At 36.7% G+C, this 19680-nt stretch overlaps 1 protein-coding gene across 9 annotated transcripts in view; it reads right to left on the bottom strand.

Moving 5' to 3' along the window:
• The window catches only part of LOC123525825 (multiple PDZ domain protein-like), a 284883-nt gene that overhangs the window by 212649 nt on the left and 52554 nt on the right, over positions 1-19680 (bottom strand). For all 9 annotated transcript variants that reach the window (XM_053538242.1, XM_053538241.1, XM_053538237.1 and 6 more), the window contains one exon: positions 2310-2529. In XM_053538242.1, the coding sequence (XP_053394217.1) occupies positions 2310-2529 (220 nt within the window). The remainder of the gene's footprint in view (positions 1-2309; positions 2530-19680) is intronic.

Here is a 19680-nt window from a genome sequence, read left to right on the forward strand (position 1 = left end):
TAATCCAGTTTCGAACCTGACCTAGATATCATCAAGGTGAACATTCTGACCAATATTTATGAAGATCTCATGAAAAATATGGCCTCTAGAGAGGTCACAAGGTTTTTTTATTTTTAGACCTACTGACCTTGTTTTTGACCGTACGTGACCCAGTTTTGAACTTGACCTAAATATCATCAAGGTTAACATTCTGACCAATTTTCATGAAGATCCATTGAGAAATATGGCCTCTAGAGAGGTCACAAGGTTTTTCTATTTTTAGATCTACTGACCTAGTTTTTGACCCCACGTAACCCAGTTTCGAACTGACCTAGATATCATCAAGATGAACATTCTGACCAATTTTCATGAAGATCCATTGAGAAATATGGCCTCTATAGAGGTCACAAGGTTTTTCTATTTTTAGACCTAATGACCTAGTTTTTGACCCCACCTAACCCAGTTTCGAACTTGACCTAGATATCATCAAGGTGAACATTCTGACCAATATTCATGAAGATCTCATGAAAAAATATGGCCTCTAGAGAGGTCACAAGGTTTTTCTATTTTTAGACCTACTGACCTAGTTTTTGACCCCACGCGACCCAGTTTTAAACTTGACCTAGATATCATCAAGATGAACATTCTGACCAATTTTCATGAAGATCTTGTGAAATATATGGCCTCTAGAGAGGTCACAAGGTTTTTCTATTTTTAGACCTACTGACCTAGTTTTTGACTGCATGTGACCCAGTTTCGAACTTGACCTAGATATCATCAAGGTGAACATTCTGATCAATTTTCATAAAGATCCCATGAAAAATGTGACCTCTAGAGTGGTCACAAGCAAAAGTTTACGCACTAACGGACGCACGGACGGACGACGGACGACGGACGCTGCTCGATCACAAAAGCTCACCTTGTCACTTTGTGACAGGTGAGCTAAAAAAGCTTTGGCGGTGTATTGAATAAAATGTATTTAATTCATTCACAAAAATGATTTGAAGGTATCTTGAAAAAAAGATTTTTTTTTTCAATTTCAAATCTCTTCCCACTGTTTTTTCTTATCAAGGATTCAAACAATTCATAAATAGAATTAAATTGACAGTATTTTGACGTAATTTATACATTTTCAAATTTAAATTGTAATTTATTTATACTTACTGGGATCTTTTACAATTAGTGAAAATTGATTTCTCTCTCTACCTTACTCACCAAGTCATAAAAGCAAAGCACTGCTTATTGAACTCTTGGGGCAGTCAGCCAAAGGTTACATTACATCATGAACAGGCTTGCAATGATCTTAATGAGATGGTGATTAATAGCCAGTATGAAATCTGTCCGGTTCAGAATCGCATTTGTCCAGTCGTTAGAGACAGAGGCAAGAGATATTGTAAATTTTTTTAGAAAGTGGTATCAGAGAGGATTGATTTTATGGCCAGGTGCTTTACATTCAATGACTCTAACGACTGATGCCAGTCTACCAAAGACCAAATGTATGATAAATCCTTAAAAGATTAATTAGCATCAAAAATGTTCCAATGACAAAATCACTATGTACATTTTGATGAAATTATTAATTAATATCCGGACTCAAAATGTCATAAGCAAACATGTGACAGAGAATGCCTTGAATAAAGAGCTCCTTATTATTCAATCACCATGTTTGCAGAGTAAACAGTTTCTGATTAAAGAATAAATTGATGTTCACCAATAATCAAAGGCAAGAAAAAATTGATCGATGGTCATGTTTTATTCATAACGAACATGGTTAAATTGATTGTAACAGACTGAAAGAATCCTACCCAGACCATAAAGTTAAGCTCAATTACACTGTCAAATAAGATCAGTATTACTGGCTTTTCTTGTCCCGATTCTAGAGAAATGAACTTGAGCCGACTGTCCTACATTTTCTGTATTTCTCAACAATGTATTTATTACACCAGAGTTTCGACATGCTCTCAAACATAATTATTCACCACAGATATCATTTTCCTTACAACATCAGTTTTAGAATTAGTGTAACTGCATTGCTCCAAATAGGATAAAATCTTGCATTTCAGATTATTGAAGCTGAACAAAATCTCTTGAATAAAAAACACTATTATAAAATAAAATGCACAAAGCATGCTACTGTTTTTGTTCACAGTTATTTCGCATGTAAATTTGTTATTTGGAAAATGTACAATATGTTGTCAGAAACATTCAGACAAGAGAATTTTCCACTATAAATAATTCTCAGAAATATGCACAGGGGACTTTTTAAGAGATGGATTTTGTCCAAATATCTCTTTTTCTACAATGGACCTTAATGACAGAGTGTTACATACCATATCTGTGACTTCTGCAGTGTTTTGTGTCTGTGAGTCTGTCACTTGTTCTTCCTGGTCTCCGGGGGTGGAGGCAGCCTGGGGATTGGGGCCCCGTGCCACCACAATTTCCACAAGTCCCCCCGCACTCTGCAGTATTCTTATTGCCTCCTGATGTGAGATGTCTAGGGGTTGTCCATCGATAGCAAGAATCTGATCTCGTTCTCGCAATCTCCCATGTCTGAAAATTAACAACAAAATTTCTAGAAATAATTGTAGTAGTAACATGGAGGCTGCCAGGTACATAATTGAGGCAATTTAGTGAATATGTTATGAAACACATAGAAATGTTCCTAACAGAAGCAATGGTATATTGGAGAAGTTGGCACCTGCTCAACCTTCCTGTGGTGGGTTCAAAGACTAACAGGGGTCATAACTGCAACTCTTCATAGGACAGGCAGACAGCCAACCCAGAAACTGATACAAATATCTAGACATTCTATATAATGAAACATGAATATATCTGAAATTTAACCAAATTATACAATATCCTGTTTGTAATTGATGACAAAGTATGTATTTGTAAAGGAGCCACTTACAGAATGATGTTCTTCCTGTAAAATCTACTTATTAATTTATTACTACTGCTGCTACTAAGACCATTTTAACTAATACTGCTGCTATTACATTTGCTTCTACTTTCAAAGTTGCAACTACTGCTGCTATGATTGTACTATACTACTTAAACAACCACCAATGCTGCTACAACTACAACTTTTGCTGTTCCTAGCACCATTTCAACCACTTTTATTGCTGTTGCTTCTGCTACTTATTCTACTGTTTCTGCTGCTTCTTGCATCATTACAACTACAACTGCTACTTGTACTGCTTCAAGCACTACTCAAAATATTACTGCTGCAACTGCCACTATTGTAACATTACCTCTACTGCTACTTGCATCATTTCATTTACTTCAGCTACTGCCTTTATTTCTACTAGCATGATTTACTACTAGCATCATTTCAACTACTACTGCTACGGCTACGGCTACTGCTACTGCTACTGCTACTGCTACTGCTACTGCTACTGCTTCGGCTACGGCTACGGCTACGGCTTCTGCTACGGCTACGGCTACGGCTACGGCTACGGCTACGGCTACTGCTACTGCTTCTGCTACTGCTACTGCTACTGCTACTGCTTCTGCTTCTGCTACGGCTACGGCTACGGCTTCGGCTACGGCTACGGCTACGGCTACTGCTTCTGCTGCTGCTACTGCTACTGCTTCTGCTGCTGCTGCTGCTATTTCTACTGCATTTCAAACACTATATACTGCTCTTGCTATTATTTTTGCTGCCAACAGCACCATTTAACTTCTGTTACTGCTTAAAGTAGTATTATATTCCACTACTGCTAGTATCTACTTAGTAACTCCTGCTTCAACTGCTATATCTTATGGAACTGTTCTGAATGTATTTACTTAAACTGCTACTGCTTCTAGAAGTTCTGTTTGCAGTGCTGATGTTGTAATATCATGGCTGCTTTCAAGATTCTTCTTTATCAACTGATCTGAAGTTTTTACACTTAAATGCATAGTGTGAATGATGCAAATATATGCATTACCAAAATTCATTTATTTCCCAAAGCTGTACTAACATGAAGATTCCTCAAAATAGAATTCTGCTTCTGGTGCAAAGAGTTCAATCAAACATGCAAGAATATCCTATCTAATTAACTCCTACATGCAAGACTCTCCTATCATGGAAGAACCTCCTATCTTATGAATAATGATATTTTTCTCAAAAACTGATTGAAAAATTCCATTACATCCTCTCCAGAAACTGAAGATCAATAGAATATACAACACTGCTAGCTGTCAGGACTTTTCAAACTTACATCAATTCATACCATTTAAGAAGAAGTATATAATTACTGCGACCATTTAGCAGCAAAAAAAAAAAGATTAGTAACTTTGATGACATCAAACTAAATTTGGAAAATTGTAACCGATACAACATTTTGCAAAGTTATCTTTCCTTACAATAAGCTATTAGTACATTTACTGCTGACTCTACAACAGAAACTAACCAGTCTCGAAAAACCATTTGCAGTAACTTTTGATACCGAAAAAAGAGAATGCTGCAGCACTTAGAACATGAAAGCCAAATTATGACCTGCAGCCTGAATCATTTGTCAAGACTATTGACAAAATGTCTACTTACAAAGATTAACAAGCTTTCAATATTTGCTTTTTTATTTCATAGAGCACTTCCTCACTTTGTTCAAAGTAATCTACTTAACTAAGGCAAAGACATAATGTCTAATTAATTGCCTTTAATGGAAACACATGAATCAGACCATCCCAGACAACTCACAGTAGAGAAGAGATTACAAAAGACAGACAACCAGAGTAACAAATGGTAATGCATGATGGAATTCTATATTGACATAATTCCAGTCATTTATCCCAGTATTGATGTGTTTTAGATTATTTTCAGGTGAATTTCAAACAGTTTGAAATGTTTTAGATTGTTTACTTAATTTTCAGGTGATTTTGTTTGTTAGTTTTGGGTTTAACGCCGTCTTTCAACAGTATTTCAGTCATGTAACGGCGGGCTGAGTTAACCTAACCAGTATTCCTGGATTCTGTACCAGTACAAACCTGTTCTCCGCAAGTAACTGCCAACTTCCCCACATGAATCAGTGGTGGAGGACTAATGATTTCAGATACAATGTCGTTTATCAAATAGTCACGGAGAACATACACCCCGCCCGAGGATCGAACTCGCGACCCCGAGATCCGTAGACCAACACTCTTACCTACTGAGCTAAGCAGGCGGGCCTAATTTTCAGGTGAATTTCAAACAATTTGACATATGGCCATACATTTCCGGGAAAAGCATGTTTGGTGTAAAGATTATAGTTAAGTCTATGCTGCATGCATAATGTCAAGTATTATTCAATGTGAAAATGGTTGTTACAAACAGTTTAAATATTATGTGCAATTCTAAGTTAAGTCCATGTCTCAGGCACAATTCAAAACAATTGTATTCATGTCACAAGCATTGTAAGTGTCAGGTTTATCCAATATCTAAAAACATGTTACAAGCATAACATCAGGTGTATTCAATATTTAAACAAGAGCACCGCCTTGCGGGTGCTGACGCTCATCTGATTTTTTTTGTATAATAGAAATATTGTCCTACCCATGATTTTCTAAGTCTAAAAAGGGCCATCATTCTTGCAAAAAGCAGGATAGAGTTATGTTTCTTGATGTACAGTGTCCACTTATGATGGTGAAAAACTGTTGCAAGTTTTAAAGCAATAGCTTTGATAGTTTATGAGAAAAGTTGACTTAAACATAATACTCAACCAAGAAAATGATTTTCTAAGTCCAAAAGGGGCAATAATTATTGCAAAAAGCAGGATGGAGTTATGTTGCTTGCTGTACAGGGTCAGCTTATGATGGTGAACAAGTGTTGCAAGTTTCAAAGCAATAGCTTTGATAGTTTAAGAGAAAAAGTTGACCTAAACATAAAACTTAACCAAAAAATCTGATATTTTCTAAGTCCAAAAGGGGCCATAAATCTTGCAAAAAGCAGGATGGAGTTATGTTTCTTGCTGTACAGGGTCAGCTTCTGATGGTGAACAAGTGTTGCAAGTTTTAAAGCAATAGCTTTGATAGTTTAGGATAAAAGCTGACCTAAACATAAAACTTAACCAAGAAAACTGATTTTCTAAGTCAAAAAGGGGCAATAATTCTTGCAAAAAGCAAGATGGAGTTATGTTTCTTGATGTACAGGGTCTGCTTATGATGGTGAACAAGTATTCCAAGTTTCAAAGCAATAGCTTTGATAGTTTAGGAGAAAAGTTGACCTAAACATAAAACTTAACCAAGAAATCTGATATTTTCTAAGTACAAAAGGGGCCATAAATCTTGCAAAAAGCAAGATGGAGTTATGTTTCTTGCTATACAGGGTCAGCTTATGATGGTGAACAAGTATTCCAAGTTTCAAAGCAATAGCTTTGATAGTTTAGGAGAAAAGCTGACCTAAACATAAAACTTAACCAGGCAACGCCGACGCAGACGCCGACGCAGACGCCGACGCCGACAACCGCTCAAGTGATGACAATAACTCATCATTTTTTTTCAAAAAATCAGATGAGCTAAAAACATGTTAAAAGCACTATGTCAGGTGTACTCAATATTTAAAAAACACATTACATTAGCATAACGTCAGGTGTATTCAATATTTGAAAACATACATTTACAAGTATAATGTCAAGTTACCAAGCAAAACTCAGTATTAAAACATGTCACAAACATTAAAAGATGCAATTCAAAGCTAAGTTCGTATCTTAGGCACAAGGTCAGGCATAGCTGAAAACACATTTCACAAGCCTTTAAAATGTCACATCAGATTCAAAGTTGGGACTTATGTCCCAAACATGTCAGGTACAATTCATATCACAAACATAGAGTAAAGTTAAATTAAGAGTTATGTTCATGCCATAAAATGTCCAAATTAACAAGACCTACATGAAGATGTCATTTACATCTATCTAATAAGTCTGCAAACAGCATTATCATCAAGAAAACAAATTCAGTTAGTAAGCTATTTTTTGTTGGAATCCTCAAACGTCGGTCCATGTAACAATTAAACAATCCCAAGTTTCTGATGACCCAGACAATACAATTCTGAAAACAGGGCAACCACTACAGCAATTATCTAGCGCACGTAACTTCGGCTACTTTGTCTGTTATGTATCAACATTCAACTTAGCAAAATAAAACAAGAGATCACAGAGTGATCTTGGCGCCCACCAATGTGCCATTTTTGAGTGTTCCAAATTTCAAGACTTATTGACTAGCTCAAGGTCAAATTTCATTTCCGTACACAACACTGTGCATGTGGTCCAAATTCGAAAGCTGTAGCTTGAGAAATGTGAAAGTAGGTCACTAGATCAATTTCAAGGACAAAGTTCTTTGTACACAAAACTATGCATGTGCATCAAGTTTGAAGGCTGTAGTTTGAGAAATGTGAAAGTAGGTCACTAGGTCAATCTTAAGGTCAAAGTTTATTTTGGTACACAAAACTATGCAAGTGGTCCAAATTTGAAGGCTGTAGCTTGAGAAATGTGAAAGTTGGTCACTAGGACAAAATCAAGGTCAAATTACACTTCAGAACACAAATCTATGCCTGGGTCCAAATTTAAAGCCTGTACCTTCAAAAATGTGAAAGTAGGTCGCTAGGTAAATGTCAAGGTCAAAGTTTGTTTTGGTACACAATCCTATGCATGTGGTCTAAATTTGAAGCCTGTAGCTACAGAAATGTGAAAGTAGGTCACTAGGTCAATCTTAAGGTTAAAGTTCATTTCGGTACACAAAACTATGCAAGTGGTCTAAATTTGAAGGCTGTAGCTGGAGAAATGTGAAAGTAGGTCACTAGGTCAAAATCAAGGTCGAATTTTATTTCGGAACACAGAACTATGCATGTGGTCCAAATTTGAAGCCTGTACCTTCAAAAATGTGAAAGTAGCATACTAGGTCAATGTAAAGGTCAAAGTTTGTTTCGGTACACAAAACTATGCATGTGGTCCAAATTTGAAGGCTGTAGCTTGAGAAATGTGAAAGTAGGTCACTAGGTCAATGTCAAGGTCAAAGTTTTTTTCAGTGCACAAAACTATGCATCTGGTCGAAATATGAAGGCTGTAGCTACAGAAATGTGAAAGTAGGTCAATAGGTCAAAATCAAGGTCAACTCATGTCAAGGTTCATCTTGCCACTCAAAACCATACATGTGGTCCAAATTTGAATGTTGTAGGTTATTGACAAGAGGATTTTAAAAGCTTTTCCCTATATAAGTCTATATGAACCATGTGACCCCCAGGGCGGGGCCATATTTGACCCTAGGGGGATAATTTGAACAAACTTGGTAGAGAACCACTAGATGATGCTACATTACAAATGCCAAAGCTCTAGGCTTTGTGGTTTGAACAAGAAGATTTTCAAAGTTTTTCCCTATATAAGTCTATGTAAACCATGTGACCCCCGGGGCGGAGCCATATTTGACCCTAGGGGGATAATTTGAACAATCTTAGTAGAAGACCCAGGGCGAGGCCATATTAGACCCCAGGGAAATAATTTGAATCATCTTGGTAGAGGACCACTAGATGATGCTTCATACCAAATATCAAAGCCCTAGGCTCTGTGGTTTTGGACAAGAAGTTTTTCCCTATATAAATCTATGTAAATTATAGAAATAAACAAAGGGCCATAACTCACTAAACAATTATTGAACCAGTCTGATTTTCAGGGGGACACAACTAGGGTACCAATACATCATTCTGACAGTTTGGTCAAAATCCCACTGGTGGTTTCTGAGGAGATGCGATAACGAGAAATTGTTAACGGGAGGATGCCAGACCTCGGATGCAGAGTGATTTGAATAGCCCACCATCTGATGATGGTGGGCTAAAACAAGAGCACCCCCTTGCGGGTGCTGACGCTCATCTGATTTTTTTTTGTGTAATAGAAATATTGTCCTACCCATGATTTTCTAAGTCTAAAAAGGGCCATCATTCTTGCAAAAAACAGGATAGAGTTATGTTTCTTGATGTTCAGTGTACACTTATGATGGTGAAAAACTGTTGCAAGTTTTAAAGCAATAGCTCTGATAGTTTATGAGAAAAGTTGACTTAAACATAATACTCAACCAAGAAAATGATTTTCTAAGTCCAAAAGGGGCAATAATTATTGCAAAAAGCAGGATGGAGTTATGTTGCTTGCTGTACAGGGTCAGCTTATGATGGTGAACAAGTGTTGCAAGTTTCAAAGCAATAGCTTTGATAGTTTAAGAGAAAAAGTTGACCTAAACATAAAACTTAACCAAGAAATCTGATATTTTCTAAGTCCAAAAGGGGCCATAAATCTTGCAAAAAGCAGGATGGAGTTATGTTTCTTGCTGTACAGGGTCAACTTATGATGGTGAACAAGTGTTGCAAGTTTTAAAGCAATAGCTTTGACAGTTTAGGAGAAAAGCTGACCTAAACATAAAACTTAACCAAGAAAACTGATTTTCTAAGTCCAAAAGGGGCAATAATTCTTGCAAAAAGCAAGATGGAGTTATGTTTCTTGATGTACAGGGTCTGCTTATGATGGTGAACAAGTATTCCAAGTTTCAAAGCAATAGCTTTGATAGTTTAGGAGAAAAGTTGACCTAAACATAAAACTTAACCAAGAAATCTGATATTTTCTAAGTACAAAAGGGGCCATAAATCTTGCAAAAATCAAGATGGAGTTATGTTTCTTGCTATACAGGGTCAGCTTATGATGGTGAACAAGTATTCCAAGTTTCAAAGCAATAGCTTTGATAGTTTAGGAGAAAAGCTGACCTAAACATAAAACTTAACCAGGCAACGCCGACGCCGACGCCGACAACCGCTCAAGTGATGACAATAACTCATCATTTTTTTTCAAAAAATCAGATGAGCTAAAAAAGGAAGTCCATGCGAATACATTTTGACAGGGTGCACATGACCCCTGACTATCGACCAATGCAAATGCGACTTTTGTTTTCAAGTTTAGCCCATCTACTTTCATTTTCTTCACTTCCGGAAATAGCTGAAGGTAGAGTGACGTCATTTTCTGTGTTGTCAAAAACATACCTATGCCTGGCGAGATTGAAAATGTGCCCTATTCAAGAAAAGCGAGTGATTTGTGTGCTTGGAAAAAATTTAATCGTTACAATATTAAATTAGTTTTTGTAATGTGGTATGTGTGGTTCAGCTGCATTCACATGATTTGTAGACATTTTAGTCAGTAAGATGATTTCACATTTTAGGTTATGATTTTTGCAAGCATAATTGATACTTATGATTGCAATGCTTATTTCTCCACAATTATAAAGCTTGTGATTTATGGACCAATCTTGTTACTTACGGGCTTACATCTTCTGGACATATTTGGCATTGATGACTGAAACACATCTGTTATCATAATAATAATTAAATTAAACACAATGCTTTCTAGGCATATTTGGCTGTATGTTCTCACATAAGCACACATGCTTTCTGGGCATTTTTGGGCACTTTAGAAAAATTGACACATGTAATAGCTTCACATCAGCACAAGCTCTGGCACATGTACGGCAAGCTTCTCAGAATATCTCTGGCATTAATGACTGAATGATACTTATGACTGAATACTTTAATATGCCTCCATATCACGGGGGAGGAAGTGTTACACGAAGGATGGAGTTCTTCTGATAACCTGTCATGTTTTCTTCTGATTGTTCACGAACATTGGCACATCCATTGATAGAACGAAAAAATACAATTTACTGCATTTGTTGTCTATTCGTATTTTACTATATATGTCATTATACTGCACATAGTTTTAAACTTTACAAAAGACTCATACCGTACATTATATAACCACAGTACTGTGCATTGGATAAATATATTACGTTAGAACATCATTAACACCCTTTGTAAATAATTAAATTAGCTAAAAAGTATCTTAACACAGCCCAAGAAACACCCTGGCAGTAATAAAAGTTATCATAAGAACTCTGTGACATCTTCAGAGTTATCACCTGAATTCCGTAACATTTAACGATTTCGATATTTTACTCAAAATGTCCTCATTTCAAAGAAGTTGCGCTGATTATTAGACTAAACAGTTTTTTTCTGACGCATAGCACAAGACATTAGGCAACCTTGATCATCAAACTTAGTTTTACACCCCATTCTCTCTATTTAAAGATAAATAATTACCATTTTATCCACCGATTCCTTGGCTCGTCATTCAGACATCAGAAGAACTCTGTCACGTTTTCCAGGAACTCAGTAACAGTTATCAGAAGAAAACATGACAAGTTATCAGAAGAACTCCATCCTTTGTGTAACACTCCCCCCCCCCCCCCCACGGTGCATATAACTATATAAATGATATATGGGTCTAACTGGATCAGATCACTGGCCTTTATGTCCTCACTTAGGCTTAACTGACATTTTATGATGAAAACCCACAATATATGTACATGTACTTCAAGAGTTAGGGTGCCACAAGCCCTGCTTAAAATGAGAAATGTCTTTAAAAACAACCTATTGTCACAAATGTGAAGGCAGACTGGAGCATTTGCTGCATCACAGTGTTTTACATTTTCCCACCTTTATAATATTTCTCTATACATCAGTAATTCAAAATATCACTAACAACTATGAACAAAATGACTCCCAGAGGTAAATGAATTATTCAACATGTTCTACACATAAAATGAGTCAATGTGCTCTAAGCAAACTTCCTGTTATAGTCCTGTAATTAAAAGTTTTTCAAGCTGCAATGTAATTAAGCCTCCATGATCAATGCCATATTGCTCTTGTCCTTACAATGACTCTTTTTCAAAAACTTTCCATCTTTAATGGTAGACATCTTTTTATTTTTATTGTTGTTGTATTTATAGAGCCACACTGACACAATTTAGGTTTTAAGGTGGTTGAGGAAGACCACAGGTGTCTCTGAGGACATTGTTTGTTTCTAGCATGGGTGGGCACCTAAATGGTAGAAACTAACAGCACTAACAGCCTTGCACAGTGGGGAGGAGAAAATCAGCAACAACGGAGACCCAGCCCAATTTGGTCGAGTTAAACTGGCTTACCTTTGATGTAACAGATGAGTACCAGCCTTCAAAACATACAGATTCCTAAAAAGGCTATTAAAAAGGCTAAAAAGATTACCAATTAACAATCTTAATTTGATTTTAATCAAATATAAACAGGTTCTTAACTTATGTCCTTTTTAATATTGAGATTTAATATAATATCTAGAAGACACCTAAACTTTGGTTGAAGAGGAGCCATGAGGTAGTAGTCTCTCTGTGGGCATTTTGTCAGGTACTGCTTCCAGGCATTCTGTCAGTTATTTTTTCTGGGAATTTTGTCAGGTACCCTTTACAGGCATTCTGATTCATATTCTTTCTTGGTATTTTGTCAGGCACCCTTTCTGGGCATTCTGTCAGATACTCCTTCTGGCTCTTTTGTCAGGCACCCTTTCTGGGCATTTTGTCTGGCACCTTTTTTTTTGCATTCTGTTTGGTACCCTTTCTGGGTATTCTGTCAGGTATTCCTTCTGGGTATTTTGTTAGATTACACTTTGGTACTCTTTCTGGGTACTTTGTCAGGTACCATTTCTTGGCATTCTGTCTGATATTCTTTGGGTATTTTGTCAGGTACCATTTCTTCGCATTCTGTCTGATATTCTTGCTAAGTATTTTGTCAGATACTCTTTCCGGGCATTCCGTCAGGTTTTCTTTCTGGGCATTTTGTCAGGTACCCTTTCAGGGTATTTGGCAGATAACCTTTCTACCCTCTCAGGCCATTTTATTAGATATTCTTCCTGTAGGCATTCTATCAGGTACCCATTCTGGGCATTTTGTCAGATACCCTTTCTGGACATTCTGTCAGGTAACATTTCTGGGCATTTTGTCAGAAACCCTTTCTGGGCACTTTGTCAGATACCCTTTCTGGGCATTTTGTCAGATACCCTTTCCGGGCATTCTGTCAGATACCCTTTCTGGGCATTTTGTCAGATACCCTTTCTGGGCATTCTGTCAGAAACCCTTTCTGGGCATTTTGTCAGATACCCATTCTGGGCATTTTTTCAGGTATCCATTCTGGGCATTTTGTAAGATACCCTTTCTGGGCATTTTGTCAGGTACCCATTCTGGGCATTCTGTCAGGAACCCATTCTGGGCATTTTGTCTGGTACCCATTCTCCAGCATTCTGTCAGGAACCTAGTCTGGGCATTTTGTCAGGTACCCATTCTGGGCATTCTGTCAGGAACCTATTCTGGGCATTTTGTCAGGTACCCATTCTGGGCATTTTGTCAGATACTCTTTCTGGGCATTTTGTCAGGTACTCTTTCTAGGCATTCTGTCAGATACCCTTTCTGGGCATTGTCAGGTACCCATTCTGGGCATTTTGTCAGGTAACATTTCTGGACATTCTGTCTGGTACCCTTTCAACACTTCTGGTCAGATATCTTTTCTTTGCATCTTGTCACGTGCCCTTTCTGGGCATTTTGTCAGGTTAGTTTAGACAAATTCTTCAAAACCAGCTCCCAGCATTCACAAACTCTTTTCTGTTTTGATGCAACTGAGAGGAGGGCTACATGAGTTGAATTCAGGGATCTTTAAACCATCTAATCACAGAGGTCCTTTTTGTCTGGCTGGATTTCAGAAAATAATTATTTCTATTGAATGGCGTTTCAGTGTTTATATTAGTTTATTCACAGAGAAAATAATCACCAGCTTGATTCCTACAATGAAAATTATGAAAACAATATAAACTATCATAGACGATCATGATTTATGAGAAAACCAAGACCAGAAATTGTTGTTCATTTATATTTTAAATGCTTCACTGCAAGATGTCATAAAGCTGGCAGAATGCTTCAGTAGTTTCCAACATAGCTGCCAAAACTATGGCAATAAACAGACAGTTTGTAGCACTAATTACTTCTGAGCCATCTTCACAGAATTACGTCACCCAATGTTATATATACATATTGATGTATCTATAATATCATTTATTCTGAGCGGAACTCCATCACAAGATATTATATACATATGAAGTTTGATGTATCTGCAATATCATTTATGATCATTTTTTATTCATAATGATTTTCATTTTTTATTCATGATGATTTAATATTTCTGCTGTAAAATCAACAAGAGATCACAGAGTGATCTTGGCGCCCACCAATGTGCCATTTTTGAGTGTTCCAAATTTCAAGACTTACTGACTAGCTCAAGGTCAAATTTCATTTCCGTACACAACACTGTGCATGTGGTCCAAATTAGAAAGCTGTAGCTTGAGAAATGTGAAAGTAGGTCACTAGATCAATCTTAAGGTCAAAGTTTAATTCGGTACACAAAACTATGCAAGTGGTCCAAATTTGAAGGCTGTAGCTTGAGAAATGTGAAAGTAGGTCAGTAAGTCAAAATCAAGGTCAAATTTCACTTCAGAAACAAATCTATGCATGTAGTCCAAAAGCCTGTACCTTCAAAAATGTGAAAGTAGGTCACTAGGTCAATGTAAAGGTCAAAGTTTGTTTTGGTACACAATCCTATTCATGTGGTCTAAATTTGAAGCCTGTAGCTACAGAAATGTGAAAGTAGGTCACTAGGTCAATCTTAAGGTCAAAGTTCATTTCGGTACACAAAACTACGCAAGTGGTCCAAATTTGAAGGCTGTAGCTTGAGAAATGTGAAAGTAGGTCACTAGGTCAATGTAAAGGTCAAAGTTTGTTTCGGTACACAAAACCATGCATGTGGTCTAAATTTGAAGCCTGCAGCTACAGAAATGTGAAAGTAGGTCACTAGGTCAATCTTAAGGTCAAAGTTCATTTCGGTACACAAAACTATGCAAGTGGTCCAAATTTGAAGGCTGTAGCTTGAGAAATGTGAAAGTAGGTCACTAGGTCAAAATCAAGGTCAAATTTTATTTTGGAATACAGAACTATGCATGTGGTCCAAATTTGAAGCCTGTACCTTCAAAAATGTGAAAGTAGGTCACTAGGTCAATGTAAAGGTTAAAGTTTGTTTCGGTACATAAAACCATGCATGTGGTCCAAATTTGAAGGCTGTAGCTTGAGAAATGTGAAAGTAGGTCACTGGGTCAAAATCAATGTCAAATTTCATTTCGGAACACGAAATTATGCATGTGGTCCAAATTTGAAGCCTGTACCTTCAAAAATGTGAAAGTAGGTCACTAGGTCAATGTCAAGGTCAAAGTTTATATCAGTGCACAAAACTATGTATGTGGTCCAAATTTGAAGGTTGTAGCTACAGAAATGTGAAAGTAGGTCACAAGGTCAAAATCAAGGTCAACTCATGTCAAGGTTCATCTTGCCACTCAAAACCATACATGTGGTCCAAATTTGAATGTTGTAGGTTATTGACAAGAAGTTTTAAAAAGCTTTTCCCTATATAAGTCTATATGAACCATGTGACCCCAGGGCGGGGCCATATTTGACCCTAGGGGGATAATTTTAACAAACTTGGTAGAGAACCACCAGGCGATGCTACATTACAATATCAAAGCCCTAGGCTTTGTGGTTTGGACAAGAAGATTTTCAAAGTTTTTCCCTATATAAGTCTATGTAAACCATGTGACCCTCGGGGCGGGGCCATATTTGACCCTAGGGGGATAATTTGAACAATCTTAGTAGAAGACCACTAGATGATGTCACATACAAAATATCAAAGCCCTAGGCCCTGTGGTTTTGGACAAGAGGTTTTTCAAAGTTTTTCCCTATATAAGTCTATATAAACCATGTGACCCCCGGGCGGGGCCATATTAGACCCCAGGGAAATAATTTCAATCATCTTGGTAGAGGACCACTAGATGATGCTTCATACCAAATATCAAAGCCCTAGGCTCTGTGGTTTTGGCCAAGAAGGTTTTCAAAGTTTTTCCCTATATAAATCTATGTAAATTATAGAAATAAACAAAGGGCCATAACTTACTAAAAATTTGTTGAACCATTCTGATTTTCAGGGGGACACAACTACGGTACCAATACATCATTCTGACAAAGTTTGGTCAAAATCCCCCTGGTAGTTTCTGAGGAGATGCGATAACGAGAAATTGTTAACGGAAGGACGGACGGACGGACGGAAGGACACCGGACCACGGACGCAGAGGGATTTGAATAGCCCACCATCTGATGATGGTGGGCTAAAAATATCTGTCAGGGATGTTTGTGCTGATGTCTGTCTTTTTTCAATTCCCTGAAATATTGATCATGCAAAAATATCTCATATTAGAGAATGTCATTTCACAGCCCATGATTCTTTAATAAGTATCTCAATTCACTGCTGACTGAACTTGCAAGTAAAACTACAGAATAAACTATTTCTCCGGTGCTTTCTTTCTGTTTATATATTTTTTTGTTCCAAGTATAAATATCTAAGTAAAATAAGCTTGGTTTAATACGGATCTTCAATTGCTATTCCAACTAATGCATGGAGTTTGTAACAGTATTATTAAACTATACATGGAGTTTGTAACAGTATTATTAAATTATACATGGAGTTTGTAACAGTATTATTAAATTATACATGGAGTTTGTAACAGTATTATTAAACTATACATGGAGTTTGTAACAGTATTATTAAATAATACATGGAGTTTGTAACAGTATTATTAAACTATACATGGAGTTTGTAACAGTATTATTAAACTATACATGGAGTTTGTAACAATATTATTAAATTATACATGGAGTTTGTAACAGTATTATTAAACTTGCTGTACAATGTCGAACATGAATCAAAGACAGAGGCCAAACAACTTCACAATAATCAAGACCACTGGTGTCACCCAGGGCTCAAACTTGCAGCTAGCCTAAATTTCCCCCAAATCTCTCTATAGTGAGCACTGTGACTATAGGCAGGCTACAACATGCAAGGGAGTCAAAATATAAATATATTTTTAGAGCATTCTGCAGCTGTCACAAGAAGTCAACATCAGGGAAAAACACACAATATGGTATTTACCTCAATCTGTTTAAAGGATAGCAGTAACAAAATACCTGTATCATTTCACATCAAATTTTCTATTGATCATTTTCTACCATCTGGTATCATACCATATGTCAGTGCTTTGATTGCCTTTGACTAGAATCTTTCAAATGTTAAAGGTTGCTTTAGGGTAAGATCCATTTAAATCTGACAAGTGCACACAACAAAAATATAGTATCAGCCTAAAAGCCCGTCATAACCTCAGGAATGAATCTGGATGTGTACAACACAGACAGAAAAAATAAAACATAGTGTAAACATCAGAACAGATGCATTATCTTTTCTGTCTTCAGTATAAGAAGGGTGTCCAGCAGTACCTCCCATATTTACAACTGTAATTTGCAAAAGGGTGTTTCAATCTGGTCCACAAATAAAGTAAACTTAGCCTCACAAAAATGACAACTACCAATCCATTATAAACTGTATTTTAATTATAATCTATTAAAGAATTGATAGAAGTATCTCTAATAACCACAGAAAGAGAATCTTTAATGTGGGACCCTTTGAAGTGACATGTTTTACTAGGAAAAAGGGATTATAAAACAGCATACTCACACAGAATTTATTAATTATGTCACAAGCTTTTACAGGAAATCATGATAAAATTTTCTTCTAGTCTGCTGCACAATTAAGATCAAAAGAAAGCTAGGTGATTTCTCTACAGTTACACCTTATTCTGGTTCAATATATGGTTAAATGAAACACTTTTGCTTGGTTTCAGATCTGCAAATTCGCCTGCCTGCTCAATAGGGAGAGCACAGATCTACTGATCTCGGGATCTTGAGTTCAATCCCCGAGCGAGATGTACGTTCTCCACCACAATTTGATAAAAGACAGTTGGCAGTTTAACTGCAAGTGAGTAAGTATTCCTGAGTTACTTGCAAAGAACAGGTCTGTACTGGTACAGAATCTAGGAACACTGGTTACATTAACTGTCCGCCTTTATATAACTGAAATACTGTTGAAGAACAGTGTTAAACCCAAATAAAACAAACAAAAAATCTGCAAATTCCCAATTTTTAGTAAAAATAGCTTTTTGGAACTTCTTGGATTTTAAATTAGATAAAATTCATCTCACTGATTCAATTTCAAATGGATTTATGTAAACACGATAGCCATAAAAAATAGTTTCACACAAATAACAGTTAAATATGTAACTTTTTCCCTTCCTATCGAATGCATCTTTTGCAATTCAAACTGCAAGGGATTGAGCATAAATGGAGAAAAAAAACTGCAATGTCAATGAAATGGGAATGACCAATACGTCTGCTTTATGTCCAGACATTTATTGCAGACAATCATGCAAGTATAATCTGTTTATATCCCAATTCAATTTAAGAAGAGGGCTAACCAATACTTAACACGGTAATAAGAGGAAAGCCCCATTTCAGAGAAATGTTATAGATTTTAATTTCCAGGGAAAGGGTGGAAGTGTTCAAGTTACTAATTCACTGCACTGTGCATTTTCCATGATGTAATAATGGCTGTGGTAATGGTGTTAAATATTTGAGCCGTGCCATGAGAAAATCAACATAGTGGGTTTGCGACCAGCATGGATCCAGACCAGCCTGCACATCCGCGCAGTCTGGTCTGGATCCATGCTGGTCGCACACCCACTATGTTGGTTTTCTCATGGCGCGGCTCATTTAATAAGATTGAAGCAGACGTTTCAATTTCGCTAAACTATATAACCTCTGGAAATGCATTTTTGTCCTAGGTTCCTGAAACAAGATGGCAAAACATTGAGCAAAACGTTATAATATCAAATAGAACACTTCCGAACCGAGTAAAACAAATATGTACAAACTTTTTCAAAGCAAACTGAGCAGAATGCAAATAAACAATAAGACCAACTACTGCAAATAGTTGAGGGCAATCTAACATACTTGATACAAGATCAATATTATTAAAGCAAAAAAAAAACAAGAGATCACAGAGTGATCTTGGCACCCACCAATGTGTCATTTTTGAGAATTCCAAATTTTAAGACTTACTGACTAGCTCAAGGTCAAATTTCATTTCCGTACAAAACACTGTGCATGTAGTCAAAATTTGAAACCTGTAGCTTGAGAAATGTGAAAGTAGGTCACTATATCAGTTTCAAGGACAAAGTTCTTTGTACACAAAACTATGCACGTGCATCAAGTTTGAAGGCTGTAGTTTGATAAATTTGAAAGTAGGTCACTAGGTCAATCTTAAGGTCAAAGTTTATTTTGGTACACAAAACTATGCAAGTGGTCCAAATTTGAAGGCTGTAGCTTTAGAAATATGAAAGTAGGTCACTAGGTCAAAATCAAGGTCAAATTACACTTCAGAATACAAATCTATACATGTGGTCCAAATTTAAAGCCTGTATATTCAAAAATGTGGAAGTAGGTCACTAGGTCAATGTCAAGGTCAAAGTTTGCTTCGGTACACAATCCTATGCATGTACGTCTAAATTTGAAGCCTGTACCTACAGAAATGTGAAAGTAGGTCACTAGGTCAATCTTAAGGTCAAAGTTCATTTCGGTATACAAAACTACGCAAGAGGTCCAAATCTGATGGCTGTAGCTCGAGAAATGTGAAAGTAGGTAACTAGGTCAAAATCAAGGTCAAATTTTATTTTGGAACACAGAACTATGCATGTGGTCCAAATTTTAGGCCTGTACCTTCAAAAATGTGAAAGTAGGTCACTAGGTCAATGTAAAGGTCAAAGTTTGTTTCGGTACACAAAATTATGCATGTGGTCCAAATTTGAAGGCTGTAGCTTGATAAATGTGAAAGTAGGTCACTAGGTCAAAATGAAGGTCAAATTTCATTTCGGA

Source organism: Mercenaria mercenaria, chromosome 3 (assembly GCF_021730395.1).
Source record: "Mercenaria mercenaria strain notata chromosome 3, MADL_Memer_1, whole genome shotgun sequence".
Lineage (NCBI taxonomy): Eukaryota > Metazoa > Mollusca > Bivalvia > Venerida > Veneridae > Mercenaria > Mercenaria mercenaria.